This window comes from Chiloscyllium punctatum, chromosome 3 (genome assembly GCF_047496795.1).
Source record: "Chiloscyllium punctatum isolate Juve2018m chromosome 3, sChiPun1.3, whole genome shotgun sequence".
Taxonomy (NCBI): Eukaryota; Metazoa; Chordata; class Chondrichthyes; order Orectolobiformes; family Hemiscylliidae; genus Chiloscyllium; species Chiloscyllium punctatum.
In genome coordinates, this window is record NC_092741.1 from 57233559 (window position 1) to 57251231 (window position 17673).

A 17673-nucleotide genomic window follows, 5' to 3' on the forward strand; every position below is an offset into this window, starting at 1 on the left:
TTATTACTCGCTGTTTTCCTTTGAAGGTGGCTAATTCATATAAACTGATATAATGGGTTAAATGGCAGAAGACTACTGAGGTAGCAAGTTCAGATGGTTTGGCCGCAGGGATATTACAATTGGCAATAGAAGACTAATTAATTAAAACTAATGTAGGCAGCTATTTGCAATACTAACCATCTCCACATCCATAAATACTGCCTGAGATTTAGTGATGTGTTCCACACGTGTTGATCATTTTAAGAATATGTTGGTGCAAGAAGCTTGATTTATTTTTTTCTTTTGCCATCCAGGGTTGTTTTGTCTTCAAGCCAAAAGATTCCAAAAAGAGAAAGATACCTGTTGCAGGTTTGTACCCATGATAACATTGAGTAAATAAGTATTGCATTTAAAACAAAAACACTGCCATATTTAATGATGTTCCAATCATTATTTCTATCACCTGTTTGTTTCTGCTGTCTCTTCCTCAAATGTTTTAATTCCTACATTTCCACCTCCCCTCCCAAAACATTGATTCAATAAAGGGGTGTTTTGAGGATGAACACATGCACGTGCACAAGATTCTGGGAACTGGAGTGTGTGCCTTTTCCTGACCAACTGCTACCCTGTACTTCAGCTGCAGAAAGAGGTGCAATGTATCTTAATACAAGTGGATGATTCAGCCTAGGATGCTACAGCATGCATTTTCATTTTTAAAATTAGCTTGCATACAGTTAAAAGTTTGTAAAGTACAAAATGAAAGTGATAATCCTGGCCCCTTTGCTCAGCTGCATTATTAACCTAAATAATTAATTTACTCAAAAATATGAACAGGAAAAGAAAGGTGGGAGCGTGCAGGGTTGGAGAGGTGAGAATTGTTGGGTAGAGAGGGGTGTGTAGTAGACTAGAATGGGAGGGAAAGAAATTACTTGAGTTAGTGGTCTGAATGTCCTTAACTAATCATACAGTGGGACAAAGTTTACAAGAAGAAATATTGGATGTTTGTGGTAAAGGGACGGCTATAGTGATGGGAGACTTTAATATAAACTTAAAAAAATCAGATTATCAGTCACAGATGAATGGGGAGTTCATTGTTCTAAACACTCAATCAGTGTTACAGCAGACCAGAGAGCAGGTTATTTTAGACTTGGTATTGTGACAGGATTAATTAATTACCTTAACTATGGGAATCCATGACCTCAGTATGATTTGAATTTTACATCCAGTTTTAAAGGAATAAGATTGGGACTAAGATTAATATTGAAATAATAGCAATTATGTGAGTATGAAAGCTGACAATACTGAGGTGAACTGGCTTCCCAGGTAAGGGATAGAACAGAGACACAGCGGATATTTCAGAATACACAGAATATATATATTCCTATTATAAAGAAAAGCCCTGAAGGGAGAACCCACCATCCATAGCTAACAAAAGTTAGGGAAAGTGTCAAACTTGAGGAAGAAGTGTATCTGTGCAAAGATGACTGGCTGTTCACATGATTGGTCAGAAAATAAAGAATGGCAGAGAATGAATAAAAGGTGAATCGGGAGGAAGAAATTAGTGTGAGAAGAAGCTAGCTAGGAATTTAAAAACAGCAAGCGTTTCTGCGTGTATTTAAAAAGGAAATGAATATGTAAATCATGTGTTGGTTTTCCAGAGAATGAGAATGACGAGTTTATATATACAACAATGCAATGCCTCACTAGGGTAACATCTGGACATCAAGCCCTGCTCTTCCTCAATTTGTCACAAAAGTTTCAAAAGAATTTATCAGTATATGCAAAATTCCCCAATTTATCACTCTTTCAAGACCCAGATTAACGGAAAGTTCAGACCAGGTTTTTGTATATAGCAATAACTGCTATCTATTACAAATAAATCAGTTCTAGCTACAGGCAAATAATTATTAACTGTCGACATATATTAAAACTCTAAAACTCTTGATTTTCTTTAACATCCCCCTACACACACACATACACTCACACGTAGAAAAAAAAATTGGTGTTCTTAGCAGAGGCAGTTCAATGGTCCCTGTCCATAGGGTTAACTGAAGTGAGCTTTGTGGGTGGTCAGCACTTTCTGCATCTCGATCTTTCTTCTCCAGGTACTTTCACTTGCTTGTAGGAGACAAAGATGCACAATTTATAAAGTTTCTGGCTTAATGTTTAAAAGCAACATCCTACAGCAATTGTTAAGGGAAAGTAAACTGGTGACTTTCAGGCTTTAGGAACTATTTCACTGCAGAGCCATGGGCACCACCTCCCGTCTTGGAGGCATGAAAGCTTCTGCCTGTTTTGTTCACATCAACAAGCACATAGTTGTTGGCAGGCAGGAGGTCTTTGTCATTGACTCCACGGACCAATCAGCCTCTTGTTACTGGCTGAATCCCATTTTGTACACACTGATCCAATTCATCTGCAACTAGTCTCCCATCACTGGCTGAGTAAAGAGCATTGCATCAGTGTAAAAAGCCTGAACAATGAGTCAGGTTTCTTGATTTTAAGAAGTATAGCAATCACTTCCACAGTCCTTGGCTTTTAAATGAATCTTTTTGCATTTAAGTCCCAAGAATACTGAAAGATAAAAAGCTACAATATGCTTAAAGCAGATGAAAGTAGCAAATTTTGCTTCTGTGTTCACTATGGAGGTTACAAAAATATCTTGATAATGGCTGTACATGAGGAGGCAGAAGGGAGAGAGGAACTTGGCAAAATTACAATCATGAGGGAAACAAATGGATAGAACCTCAGGTGGACAAGTCTCTGGGATCAGATCTTAAACAAGGCTGCTAACAGGATAGAAAATCTGTTGGTGTTACTTTTCCAAAATCCTTCCATTCAGAGAAGGTTCCAGACTGGAAAGTAGCAAATCTTAAACCTCTGTTCAAGAAATGGGCAGCGCAGTGGCACAGTGGTTAGCACTGCTGCCTCACAGTGCCAGAGACCCGGGTTCAATTCCTGCCTCAGGCGACTCTCTGTATTGAGTTTGCACATTCTCCCCATGTCTGCGTGGGTTTCCTCTGGGTGCTCCGGTTTTCTCCTACAGTCCAAAAATGTGCAGGTTAGGTGACTTGGCCATGCTGAATTGCCCATAGTGTTCGGTGAAGAGGTAAATGTAGGGGAATGGGTCTGGGTGCGTTGCCCTCTGGCGGGTTGCTATGGACTTGTTGGGCCGAAGGGCCTGTTTCCACACTGTAAGTAATCTAAAAAAATTCTAATCTTAAACAAAAAGAGAGGAGGACAGAGAAAACAGCAACTATAGACAACTTGGCTTCATATCTGTCATAGTGTAATAGAGATGTTCAGCATGGAAACAGATCCTTTGGTCCAAATCGTCCATGCTGACCAGATATCCTAAACTAATCTAGTCCCATTTGCCAGCACTTGGCTCATATCCCTCTAAACCCTTTCTATTCATATACACATCCAAATGCCTTTTGAATGATGTACTAGCCTCCACCATTTCCTTTTGCAGCTCATTCCATATATGCACCACCCTCTGCATGAAAAAGTTGTCCTTTTTAAATCACCCTAAACCTATGCCCTCTAGTTCTGGACTCCCCCACCCCAGGAAAAAAAACTTGTCTATTTATCTTATCCATGTCCCTCAAGATTTTATAAATCTCTATAAGGTCATCCCTCAGCTTCTGATGCTCCAGGGAAAATAGTCCCAGCCTTTTCAGCTTCTCCCTATAGCTCAAACCCTCCAACCCTGGCCACATCCTTGTAAATCTTTTCTGAACTCTTTGAAATGTCCCAAAATCCTTCTGATAGGAAGGAGACCAGAATTACACACAATATTCCAAAAGCGGCCTACAACTCTACTTTCAAAAAACTATGAACCTGTACTCCAAAGTCTCTTTGTTCAGCAACACTCCCCAGGACCTTATCATTAAATATAGAAGTCCTGCTCTGATTTACCTTTCCAAAATGCAGCACCTCGCATTTATCTAAATTAAACTCCATCTGCCACTCCTCAGCCCATTGGTCGATCTAACATGGTTATGGATAAAGGGAGGCCTGCAACTATACCATATTTGGATTTCAAGAAGGCATTTGATAAGTTGGCATATAAAAGATTCTTGCAGAAAATAAAAGCTGACAGGATAAGAGGTAATACATTAGCGTGGATAGAAGATTGGCTAGCTGGCAGAATACAGAGGATTTTCAAATGGGCTTTTGTCAGATTGGCAGAATGTCATGAGTGGGGTCCCGCAAAGGGCTGTGATGGGGCATCAATTTTTTTTCAATTCATATCAATGACTTTCTTGCTGTATGTCTCTATGACTTGGATGAAGGAAGCAAAGGTATGCTCACAAGATTTATAGATGACAGTAGGAGAGATAGGACAGTATGTTGTGTGAGGAATACACACATGCAGACTGATTTGTATAGGGTGAGTGAGTGAACAAAAATCTGGAAGATGGAGGATCATGTAAATTTGTTCATTTTGGCAGGAAGAATATCAGGGCAGTTTATTACTTAAATCGGAGAAACAACTGAACTTCTAAGGTGCAGAGAAACTTTTAGTTTGATAACTTACTTTGAAAATTTATAATCTTGCTCCCAGATAAAGGCAAAGTCTTGCAGGTCACCAGACATGCATTCAGACGGCACAATTAAATTCAACTCTCACTCCGAAGAACAATGAACATAGAGTCATAGAGATGTACAGCACAGAAACAGACCTTTCGGTCTAACTTGTCCACACTGAGGTGTGAAACTTTGCTTTTCTTGGATCAATTCAGATTTTTGGGAGAGTCTGATAACTTCAAATTAAAATTTTGAGCAAGGGACTAAAAAGGAGTTATATTCAAATTGTAAAAATGTGTGCACTTTATTTGATGTCGATAATACCTATTACAGCACCACCTTCTGGTACAGCTGATACAGAAGCTTTTTGAAGGAAATATTCCTGTTTTCATTCATCATTCTACATACAAGTGCTGCAGCTGAATGAGTGCCAACATACTGAAGATGTTGTCATACAAATCGACCTTTGAAGCCTCCAAAAGGTGTTTCCAAAATGGGGATTGGGGGGTCAAGTGAACTTATACACCAAAGTGTGATCACTGATGTGGATGGTTTTCATGTTAAAATGCAGGGGGACAAAATACCAGTAATTCATATGAAGTATGTGGCAAAGCTTATGCAGAAAGTAGTTGTGTAAAGATACCATTAACCACATTGAAGTCTTAAAACCTGTTAATTTCATTGTGTTTGGAGTCTGATGCAAAGAGTTCATAGAATTTATTCTGAGTCCCTTTGGCTAGATGTGTTTTTGTTTCAGAATCCTCCCTCTGCCATCAAATTGGATAGTTAACATTTTTTTGTTGTCTGAATAATCTGATAGTTTTTACATTATTGACTTCCCATGATTTGATGGGAAAATGTTGACAAACCGTCAAGGGGTTAGTGTGTACATTTCCAGTCTTGGTGATTTTGTTTTTTCCCTAACAGCCATCCAGCTCTTCTAAAGGTTGGACTGCAGACATGAGGCCCCACAGTATAATTACAATGTGTACATTATTTCTTTGTAGGGGTTTCTAGCTCTCACTGGTTAAATGGGATCGGAATAAAAGCTGCATTATTAATGCAAAAGATTGTGATGCCTCTTCCACACAATACAAATTAATAACTTCACTCCCTCTTATTTTTCCCGCCATTTTCACAGATTTGTGTTAACATGTTTTCGGGGAACTCCATTGTTTGGCGTGATTTTATATTTGAAAATGGGAACAGGCATCAGCTTTGTTCTGTTGGTCTTGCAGGCTTACACCACTGTGAATCTTGTCTTCTCGTGCACTGTTGTTTTCATCAGAACTGTTTTTCCATCTTTCCACCCCATCACTTGGTTGCTGGGAATATCGGAATGTATGCGTGTCTCATCCTGCTGTGATATAACGGTTATTCCTGTATTTTCTGCTGTTTGATGATGAATCCCTGCTAGCTGGTTATTTTGTCGTCTCTCCCGCAACGAGACATTGCTGTTCCATAAGGTGACTACACCAGCTAACTGTTGCTCGGAAATCTTTGCTGAGCTCCAGGTTTGACTGGGCCCACTGAAGTGAGTATAAACACATTGCATTTCTGATGAGGATGAAACCATTCCACTACATGCTTTCCAATATCAGGCAGTGGCTGTCCCTGTTTTGATTTATGGCAACAAAAATAGAGAAATTATTTCATTGAAATTCTTCCTAAAAGCTCAATGCACATTTAGTCTTGAGCATCACTTTCGGGGTCAATTCCTACTACTTCCATTCTTTTACCAGATCTTCATGAACACCAAATTCCCTCACTGTAGTACATATATTTACAGAATTGGCAAGTATTATGACTATTAGCTGGAAACGAGCTTCCTTTATCTTGTTAGAAGACTGACTTCACTGTTGACCACATTGAATCATCTCTGTGTGACCATGCCTTAAACTTCACAGCAACAACCTGGTCACCTGCCGATCCCTTACCTCCAGTTAGAACATGCATTTCTTGGGCACAACGATGATGCTGACTATGAATGTGAGTTTGGCATGTTGTGGCTGAAATTATATCCCAAAACTAGCCAAAAAAACAATTTTTGAAGCAGAAAATTGAAGTAACGGATAAGGTGATTTGACTTGTTTGCTGCAGTGTGTTACTTTGGAGGTTTGCCTTTGAGAGGACTGCAGCGCTCATAATTTTGTCCTTCTGCAAGGTGTGCAGAATGCACTCCAAACAGCGAAGGTGAGTGTCATTGAGCAGCTGTTCTTGTCTCTGCTTCCTGCTGTACCACAAGGTGCTCAGAACACAGGCCTCTTAAACCAACACCTTGGACCTCAGACAGGGCTTGATATATTTCCATGCACACTTTGTCATTTGTCTATATGTGATGGGTGCTTTCCCTAAGCATCAAGAGACGAGTTGTCTGTCACCCCGGATCCAAGGTGGCAAAGAATTTGTGAACCATTATCAGTGGTGTAGGCAGTCTCCTTGATACTTATAGTCAGTGAGAACAACAAGGAAACGTAGTCCTTTTGTCGCACAAGAAAATTTTATTTATATTACGTGCGCTTTAGGACATTGCTGGCTGTTTGATATGCTGCATTGAGCTTTTAGGAAGAAGTTCAATGAAATCATTTTTGCATTTTATAAAATCCTTCCCATGTGAAGTTCAGGCGCTTCCCCCCTCTATAAGGGCCTGGAGTGGGGACCTATTTCCTGTTTTCATTAAAGAAGGTGTATGCTGAATAGGCAACAAAAAGAAGATGGCTGCGGTGGATTTTAAGGTATCCCAAAATATTTATTTTTTAAATTTTGCAGTTGATCAGAGCTGTTTAGTTATGACAATTATTATAACTCTGACCAAAGCTATGCTCTGTTTTCTATATTGCAGCTGACTTCTTCAATAAAGGCGATGCTATTTCAGAGAGTGACAGGTTGCAGTTTAGTACTTATGAGTCACTATGGCAACAGATGAAAGAGGAAACTGAGGTAAGCTCTTCTATAGAAGTCAGGCCTGGATTTTAATGACACATTCGGATTATAATGAGTTTAACAGAAGATGTCACTTAATTGATTTATATCAATCGTAAAATTGCGCTTTCCACTTGAGCAGCCTCCACTTCACGGGATCATTACTGTGTTTTTGTGTAAATAAATGCAGGTTCAGTTCAGTGAGTTTAAATGTGCTGCATTTAGTGAAGATTAATCAATTAATTTCTACAGTTTTTATTATATGCAAGTTGTTTAAGTTTACCCTTAGTATAAAGGGATAGAGAGGTGAAAGTTATGGTGTGCTCTAGGATTCTATTTCTCCTGCCAGGTGCATGACCTCATTTCCGATACGCAGCTCCTAGTCATAGACCACGAGGGTCTTAAGGTTTCACTCCGAATGCTGCCTGGCAATTGGACCTCAGCAATGTCTGAAACACGGTCAACTTGTGCCGGGTCTTCCCACCATTAGGAGTAACTGCTTTCGTCAGAAAGCTGCTGCTCAGGAATCCACACTTGCACCATCACCGTGGCCAAAGGGGTGACCAGAGTTGGGCACATGCTGGGTGGTGGGGGCCTGAGTTGGATGTTGCCCCGGGAATTGGCACACAGTGCAGGGTGGACATCCAACTCTCAGCCGCTGCCATCCATCTCCTCACGATGGCAGTGCTTGGACCCAACATAGTGCACCAGTTGGAGGGTGTTCAGGTGTGTGGTTGGATCGTGTGTGTGTGTGTATGCCCCTGTTTGGAGAGAATTTCATATCGGCCCCAGGCTCCTGGACCGCCCTCAGAAGGCCACAACCTGAGCCACATCTTGAAAATGTGTAGTGTGTCTCTCCATATGGCACAGAGATGCTGCTACACTCCATCCACTTTGATTCCTTCATCTGTCACCCAGACAGGCCTTGGTCTGCTTATTTACTGCCATGCAGCAGGAATCCCCAGTAGAGAGTTCTTTACGCAGGAGACCTCTCTCTTCCACTCGGTGACCTGGGGTGGATTTGTTGCACACAGCAGTCCCATGTAACCACAGTTTGTGGCGGTTCACAGACTCCCTGTCCAAACTGTTTATTTTTCGGCTCCGTGGACCATGTGTATATTGGTTATGGGTGTTTGCACTCTCTTAATTATTTGAAAAACCTTTTGTTGTGTTTTTGGTTGTGCTTCAGCTCCTTGCTCCTAATCGTTGGGCAGCTAGTGGGGAGAGGTGTGGGTAATGGGAGGATGTCCTCATGGGTCAGTTCCTGGGCCTAGCCAGGCTGGCTATTAACAGTTCCAGGCATTGGGCTATGGAGAAAGTCACCTCTGCCGATTGCCTGCCCCTTTTGCATGGTCATGTTCATTCCCAAGGGAGGGATAACATTGTATCATAGAATCATTGAGGTTTACAGTGTGGAAGCATGCCCAACTTGTCCATGCCACCCAGTGTGCACAAGTAAACTAGTCCTATTTCCCTGTCTTTGGTCCATATCCCTCCATGTACCTGTCTAAACATTTCTAATTTATAAAATTGTACACGCTTCCACCATTATCTCTGGCAGCCCATTCCTGACCACCACCCTCTGTGAGAAAGAATTGCCCCTCTGGACCCTTTTGTATCTCTCTCTCCTCTCACCTTAAACTTATGCCATCTAGTTTTAGACTCAGTGGGGAAAAGCTGTTGGCTGTCGACCCTCTCTATGCCTGTCATGTTTTTACAGACCTCTATAAGGTCACCCTTCAGCCTCCTACACTCCTGGGGAAAGATGTCCCAGACTGTCCAGCCTCTTCTAACTCAAACTTTTCAATCCAGTTAACATCTTAGTAAGTCTTTTCTGCACTCTTGCTAGTTAAATAATATCCTTTCTATAGTAGGATGACCAGAACTACACACAGTACTCCAAAAGTAGTCTTACCAATGTCTTGTATAGCTAAAACAAGATGTCCCAACTCCTATACTCAATGCTGTGACTGATGAAAGCATGTCCATTAATGTTTTTAGAGTGAGGTAGGCAACGTGTGGGATATATTGCTTTATCTCTCCTTCCAACTCCATTTTGATTTAGTCCTTTCCCTCTCTCCCGACTTTCCTCTCACTTCTGATGATTTGAATTGCCCTTAACAGGCTTAGCATGAAAATATTGAATTAGTTACATGAGTGTTTTACTGGTGGTAGTTACTATTTAAAAAGGAAAACAAAAACACACAGTCAGAGTGATTTTGGTCATGGGGAAGTTGTTCAGTTGTGTGTGATAGCACTTCCAGATTTCAAAAAAAAAGGGAGTGAGCGGTCATAGGATGGAAACCGATCCTTCGGTCCAACTCGTCTATGCCAATCAGGTTTCCCAAACTGAACTAGACCCATTTGTCTGCATTTGGCCCATATCCTTCCTTTCCTAGTTATGTATTTGTCCAAATGTCTTTTAAACATTGTAACTGTACCTGCATATACCATTTCCTCTGGCAGTTCATTCCAAATACGAATCACCCTTTGTGTAAAAAAAGGTTGCCCCTCAGGTCCCTTTTAAACCTTTCCCCTCTCACCTTAAAGTTATGCAGTCTAGATTTGGACTTCCCTATCTTGGGGAGAAGACCTTGGCTCTTCACCCTATCCCTTTGTGATTTTATAAACCTCTATAAGTGCTTAAAAAATGGAAGGGGGAAGTGGGGTAAGGCTCTTGTAGCACATTGGTAGTGTACCTATATCTTAGACCAGGAGGCTGAAGTTCAGATCCCACCTGCTCCAGATTTGTTTAAAATATCAGGGATAGAACAGAATGCAGGATGGAAGGTATAACTTATTCACTAAAAGGGGCCGCTCTACCTCACAGTTGCTTACTGATCCAGAATCACAGTCAAGGACTGTGCTCCTTAAAAAGTGCCAACCTGTACCCAGATGCATTGTGTAGCCTTCCTCTCTGGTCACATCATGTCAGATCTTACTGGCATCAAAAATATACCTGCTGTCCACCATTACTACGTCTTTTAATATTTGTTCATAAGATGGTGCAACTATTGCCTGTCTAATTGTCCACCGAGCAGTTAAGAGTCAACCAGATTGCTGTGGACTGAGAGTAACGTGTAGGCAGACTAGGTAAAGATGGCAGATTTCCTTCCTTGAAGCACCTTAGTGAACCAGCTGGGTCTTTGCAACAGCTTGCTTTGGTTTTTTTACTCCAAATTTTTAATTGAATTCAAATTTCACCTTCTGCCATGATGAAGTTTGAAAACATGTCCCCAGACCTGGTGTGTTGCATACTAATCCAGTGCAGTGGAGTGGAACTTGATATCACGTGACTGCAGGATGTTACAGGAGAAACTGAGGACTGCATATGCTGGAGATCAGAGTCAAAATGTGTGCTAGAAAAACACAGCCGGTCAGGCAGCATCTGAGGAGCAGAAGTGTCGATGTTTTGAGCATAAGCTGTTTATTAGGAATGAGGATGCAGGATGTTACAGACTACTGTCTGCTCTGACACTGCTTATAGCTTATTTTTTGTTATGGTTTATGAGCACTCCAGACTAGACCAGCATTTATTACCCAGATCTAATCGTCCTAGAGAAAGTGGTGGAGAGCTGCCTTCTTGAACTACTGCAGTCTTTGAGGTGGTAAATCCACCTACTGTACTTTTAGAGGGGGGAGTTGCAGGATTTTGACCCAGTTTCTGTTCAGTGCTAACTCCCAGCATGTTAAATGTGAGGGGATTCAACAATGGTAATTTCTTTTATTTTTGCATGGATTGTGAACATTACTGGCATTTGTTGGCCAATCCCTAAATCCCTTGAATTGAGTGGCTTTCATAGGGCAGTTACGCTTAGATCTTCACAATTGAACAAGTTAGTTTTGTAGAAACCATAATGCATTGGGGGTGTTGCAGCATCCTGCCTGCCAAGGTAACTGCCAATCAAATATCTTGCTACAAAACTCAAATACCCAAAGCTCCAGGGACCATATAAATGGCTCTTGTTCCAGCCTTAATGCACAGATTAGACGCAGTTATATTTATTGACTGATTTTCACCCATTGAATATAATCCATGCAGAGAAATACAGCCAGGGTTTTCAACAAAAATGTTGTATGCTGGTAGACTCGTCATGTAAGAACACAACACAATTGTTCTGGATACGTTGTCATACAGCACAGAAACAGACCCTTCGATCCGAATCATCCATGCCAATCAGATATCCTAAACAGATCTTGTCTCATTTGAGAGCACCCGGCCCATATCCCTCCAAGCCCTTCCTATTCATATACCCATCCAGATGCCTTTTAAATGTTGCCATTGTACCGGCCTCCACCATTCCTTCCAGCAGCTCGTTCCACTCACGCACCACCTTCTGTGCAAAAAAGTTTCACCTTAGGTCTCTTTTATATCTTGCCTTCTCACCCTAAACGTATGTCCTCCAGTTTTGGATTCTCCCACCTCAAGGAAAAGACCTTGTCTATTTACCCTATCCGTGCTTCATATGATTTTATAAACCTCTATAAGTCCACCCCTTAGCCTCCAAGGCTCCAGGGAAAATAGCCCCAGTCTAATCAGCCTCTCCCTACAGCTCAAACCCTCCAACCCTGGCAAAATCCTTGTAAACCTTTTCTGAAACCTTTCAAGTTTCACAACACCCTTCCTATAGCAGGTAGACCAGAATAAGCACGCAGTTTTTCAGACGTGACTTGACCAATGTCCTGTATAGCCAGAACATGACCATCCAACTCCTATACTCCCCATCCTCTCTTGTCTCCCTTTTTATCCTTCCTGGAGCATTTGTATCCTGGAACATTAAGCTGTCAGTCCTGTCAATCCCTGAGCCACATCTCTGTAACTGCTATGGTATCCCAGTTCCATATTCCTAACCATGCCCTTAGTTCATCTGCCTTACCTGTTAGGCCTCTTGCATTGAAATAAATGCTGTTTATTAGTTGTACCTTGTTCTCTACTTTGTTCCTGTCTATCCTGTTTGTTTAACTTCCTCCTTTACCCAACTGTGCCATTCTCAGACTGATCTCTTTCCTCACTATCTCTGTGGATCTCACCCTCCTCACCCCTTTACTCGTTTAAGTCATCCTGAGCAGCTCTAGCAAATCTCCCTGCCAGTATATTAGTCGCCTTCCAATTCAGGTGCAATCCATCCTTCTCGTACAGATCACTGCTACCCCAGAAGACATTCCAATGATCCAAAAATGTGATCCCTTTTCCCCTGCACCAGCTCTTCAGCCACACATTTATCTGCTCTATCCTCCTATTCCTACCCTCATTAGCTCGTAGCACCAGGAACAATCCAGATATTACTATCCTCGAAGACCTCCTTTTTAAATTCCTGTTTAACTTCCTATATTCTCTCCTCAGAATCTCATCCTTTTCCTATGACTTTATTCCCAATGTGTACAATGACCATCTTCTGGTTCCACTCCCCTTTGAGAATATTCTGCACCCTCTCTGAGATACCTTTGATCCTGGCCTCCAGGGAGGCAACACGCCATGCTGATATCTCGCTGTCGGCTGCCAAATCGCATATTCTCTGACTAGAGAGTCCCCGGTCATAATCAATCACTTGGGATCTAATGTACCTCTCCTTAGTCAGTCTTGGTACCAGAAACATGGCTGTTCATGCTACATTCACCCGTGAGTCCATCACCCCCTACGTTTTCCAAAACAGCATACTTGTTTGAGATGGGGAGAGCCATAGGAGATTCCTACACTACCTGCCCTTCCTCTCCTACCTTTCCTGGACGTCACCCATAACTTCAGTTTATCTCCTTTCCTGCAACTGCCATCCATCACACCCTGAGCTCCTGTAAATTCCTCATTGCCTGTAAAAGCTGCTCCAAATGATCCATGGGAACCAATAGGATTCGCAACTAAACAGACTTGCTGCAGACATAAACATCAGTAACATGGAAACTCTTCCTAATCTGCCACATCAAACAAGAAGAGCAGATCACTCTAATATGGCTGCCTTTGCACCTTAACAATCTATAGACCCAGAAAATAGCACAATCTTTCTGCTCTAAAATCCCTGCTCCAGGCTAGCTTGGTCCCTGTGTTTTCATGTTTTTAAAGATTATCAAGAGACAGATCTCAATAACAACACGTAATCCAAAAAGGGCCCATTTCTACTCACTGTTGTAGATTTACAAAAGAAAAATAGTAAGATTACACTTTAAAAAGCCAGTTAGCTGCTCCTTTGCTATGAGGTCCCACGCACCGGTTTTTCTAAGGTCAGCTGTAAGTTTCGCTGTTCGTTTATTTTTCTTAGAACTACATCTGATGTTCAAAGATACATGAAACTCTACAGCAAAGTCAGCAGCTGTGCAGACTCACTGCTGGGTCAGCCAGCAGTGTAGGTTACCTTCTACTTTGTCACCCTTCCTCCTTTTTAAAATGCAGCTGTTTTGATCTTTTTTTTTCTCCCCCAAAGTTCCAAAACAATGCAACAGCTTATAAAGCAGTTATTACTGCTAGAATTTGAGGAAATCAGTTCCAACACTGATTATACCTCAAAAAAAGAGCCCCAATTTTTTTTCCTCTCCTCCATCTTGGATTACCTAGAATCCTCGACAATCAATTGAAAGCTTGGGGATATCATACTAAATTGCTTATGTTACTGGGCTAGTAAGCCTGAGACACCAGTTTGTATTCCATCACTGGAGAGTTTAAATTTTGTAAATTCAGTAAATCTGGAATAGCTAGAAACAGTGGCCATGAAACTGCTGGATATTTTGTAACACGCCGTCTGGTTCACAAATGTTCTTTTGGGAAAGAAATCTGCCTTTGATATCTAGTCTGACCTGTGTGTGACTCCAGATCTAGAGCAATGAGTTTAGCAAGCCATTCAGTTGTACCAAGAGCAGTTTGATACGGGTGATCTATGCTGGGTTATCCCAATACCCTGTGTGTATGGCTGCATGAGTAAGTTTCAAATATTCTTGAAGCCTTGCTTTAGGGACATTACAGTGTTTCACACTGACAGCAGTGTGCCATGTTAGGGACAGTCAGTAATTCTGCTGCCAGAGGTCTGACTATGCCTCTCTTGATGTCTGTCAAGATCAACAATTCTAATTGCCAGGCCATGCTGAATCTAGTTGCACACTGTAAATTCCTGGGATAGAATTTATGCACGGTTCCCCCAGTTGCTCCACTGTAACGTCAATGCAGGCTCTGAGGAAATTCGTCAATAGCTGCTAATGCACTTTACTGGATGTCATACTCAATTCCAGTGAGAGATTGAGAAATTGTATTGGAAATTGCAGCCATCTGCGCTGAGGATAATTTGAAGGTAATCAAAGTGCAAAATACTCTAAATGCTGGAATCTAAAATAAAAATAGAACATGTTGGGAAAGAAAAAGTTTAACAGGCCGGGTTAATTTAAGAACATTAGTTTGAAGATACTTTGTTGCTGGGGCAATTTCTATATTGGTTGATGTTCATATGAGTTAGGAACAGAAGTAGGCCTGTGCTGTATTTTCTGTTAGCTAACCAATCCTGTACTGATGCTATTAACTTAGCCCTACACCATTAGTTCTTATTTTGTAAAACTTTTGGTGCGGTATTTTATCACTTGCTGTCCTGAAAACCAAGTACGTCACATCTACAGCATCTCCTTTATCCAGCTTGACTGTTACCTTCTCAAATGACTCTTAATAAATTAGTCAAAGACAATTTCCCTTTCACAAAACTGTGTTGATTCTGCTTGATTGTGTTGAGATTATCCAAATGTTCTGCTATAACACCTTCGTAATAGAATCTAGCATTTCCCATAACAATTGTTAAACACAGATATGAACACTTGTAGGATTTTTCTTTGGACTAGTCTGTCATTTTCAAGTATGTTTATTTTGCATAGTATATATGTCATATATAATTTAAAAATACACGTTTATAATATACTATGTACATGTTTTTAATTTACAGCGTTTTCAAGATAATTTAAATGAGAAGATATTTGATAGTTTATTATCATTTATTAAAAATTCCCACATTCACCTTAATTCGAAAGTAAATGATTGGAGCTATCGGATGCGATGCAGTGAAATTCCCACAGCAGCGGTTGTTCTTGGTAAGTATGTTGATCTCTGATGTCAGTAGACAAGGCCTCCCCTCTCTGAATAGTACAAAGCTACTACACAGGTAAATGACAGCAGCCACCATAATCATACTGACTATTATTATCATAATGTATTTCCAAACACATGAATACCACCAGAGAAACTAATGAGGTTCTGCCTTTTAAGAGTATTGGTGATTTTCCATTGCACTCGTTAGTATTTCAGCCCTAAGCAGAATTCTTGCAGTAAGTCCAGAGACGGTATGTTCCTGTTAGGGTGAAAGGAAAGGCTGGTAGGAAAATAGAGAATGCTGGATGACTAAAGAAATTGAGGGTTTGGTTTAAAAAAAAAGGAAGCATATGTCAGGTATAGACAGGATAGATCGAGTGAATCCTGAGAGTATAAAGGTAGTAGGAGTATACTTAAGAGGGAAATCAGGAGGGCAAAATGGGGACATAAGATAGCTTTGGCAAATAGAGTTAAGGAGAATACCAAGGGTTTTTACAAATACATTAAGGACTAAAGGGTAACTAGGGAGAGAATAGGGCCCCTCAAAGATCAGTAAGGCGGCCTTTCTGTGGAGCCATAGGAGATGGGGGAGATACTAAACGAATATTCTACATCCATATTTACTATGGAAAAAGACATGGAAGGTATAGAATGTAGGGAATTAGATGGTGACATCTTGAAAATGTCCATATTACAGAGGAGGAAGTGGTGGATGTCTTGAAATGCATGAAGGTGGATAAATCCCCAGGACCTGATCAGGTGTATCCGAGAACTCTGTGGAAAGCTAGGGAAGTGATTGCTGGGCCTCTTGCTGAGATATTTGTATCACTGATAGTCACTGGTGAGATGCCAGAAGACTGGACATTGGTTAACTTGGTGCCACTTTTTAAGAAGGGTGGTAAGGACAAGCCAGGGAACTATAGACCAGTGAGCCTGATGTCAGTGGTGGGCAAGTTGTTGGAGGGAATTCTGAGGGACAGGATTTCAATGAATTGGAAAGGCAAGGACTGATTGGGATAGTCAACATGGCTTTGTGCATCGGAAATCATTTTTCACAAACTTGATTGAGTTTTTTTGAAGAAGTGTCAAAAAGGATTGATGAGGGCAGAGTGGTCGACATGATTTATATGGACTTCAGTAAGGCGTTCGACAAGGTTCCCTATGGGGAGACTGGTTAGCAAGGTTAGATCTCATGGAATAAGGGAGAACTAGCCATTTGGATACTGAACTGGCTCAAAGGTAGAAGACAGAGGGTGGTGGTGGAGGGTTGTTTTTCAGACTGGAGGCTTGTGACCAGTGGAGTGCCACAAGGGTAGGTTCTGGGTTCAGTATTTTTTGTAATTTATATAAATGATTGGATGTGAGCTTAAGATGTATAGTTAGTAAATTTGCAGATGACACCAAAATTGGAGGTGAAGTGGTCAATGGAGAAGGTTACCTCGGATAACAATGGGATCTTGATCAGCTGAGCCAATGGGCTTAGGAGTGGCAGATGGAGTTTAATTCAGATAAATGAGAGGTGCTGCATTTGGGAAAGCAATTCTTAGCAGCACTTATACACTTAATGGTCAGGTCCTAGGGACTGTTGCTGAACAATGAGACCTTGGAGTGCAGGTTCATAGTTCCTTGAAAATAGAATCGCAGGTAGATAGGATAGAGAAGAAGTCGTTTGGTATGTTTTCATTTATCAGTCAGAATATTGAGTACAGGAGTTGGGAGGTCACGTTGTGGCTGTACAAGACATTGGTTCGGCCACTGTTGGAGTATTGCGTGCAGTTTTGTTCTCCTTCCTATCGGAAAGATGTTGTGAAACTTGAAACGGTTCAGAAATGATTTACAAGGATGTTGCCAGGATTGGAGGATTTGAGCTAAAAGGAGAGGTTGAATAGGCTGGGGCTGTTTTCCCTGGAGCGTCGGAGGCTGAGGGGTGACATTATAGAGGTTTATAAAATCATGAGGGGCATGGATAGGATAAATAGACAAGGTCTTTTCCCTGGGGTTAGGGAGTCCAGAACTAGAGGGCATAGGTTTAGGGTGAGAGGGGAAAGATATAAAAGAGACCTAAGGGGCAGCTTTTTCACGCAGAGGGTGGTACGTGTATGGAATGAGCTGCCAGAACAAGTGGTGGAGGTGAGTACAATTGCAACATTTTAAAAGGCATCTGGATGGATATATGAATAGGAATT

General features: G+C 41.3%; 1 protein-coding gene across 1 annotated transcript in view; it reads left to right on the forward strand.

The window, feature by feature from the left end:
* Positions 1-17673, forward strand: part of orc3 (origin recognition complex, subunit 3) — a 69496-nt gene that overhangs the window by 6721 nt on the left and 45102 nt on the right. Inside the window, exons 2-4 of the mRNA XM_072553668.1 lie at positions 294-348; positions 7355-7452; positions 15345-15489. Coding sequence (XP_072409769.1) covers positions 294-348; positions 7355-7452; positions 15345-15489 — 298 coding nt within the window. The remainder of the gene's footprint in view (positions 1-293; positions 349-7354; positions 7453-15344; positions 15490-17673) is intronic.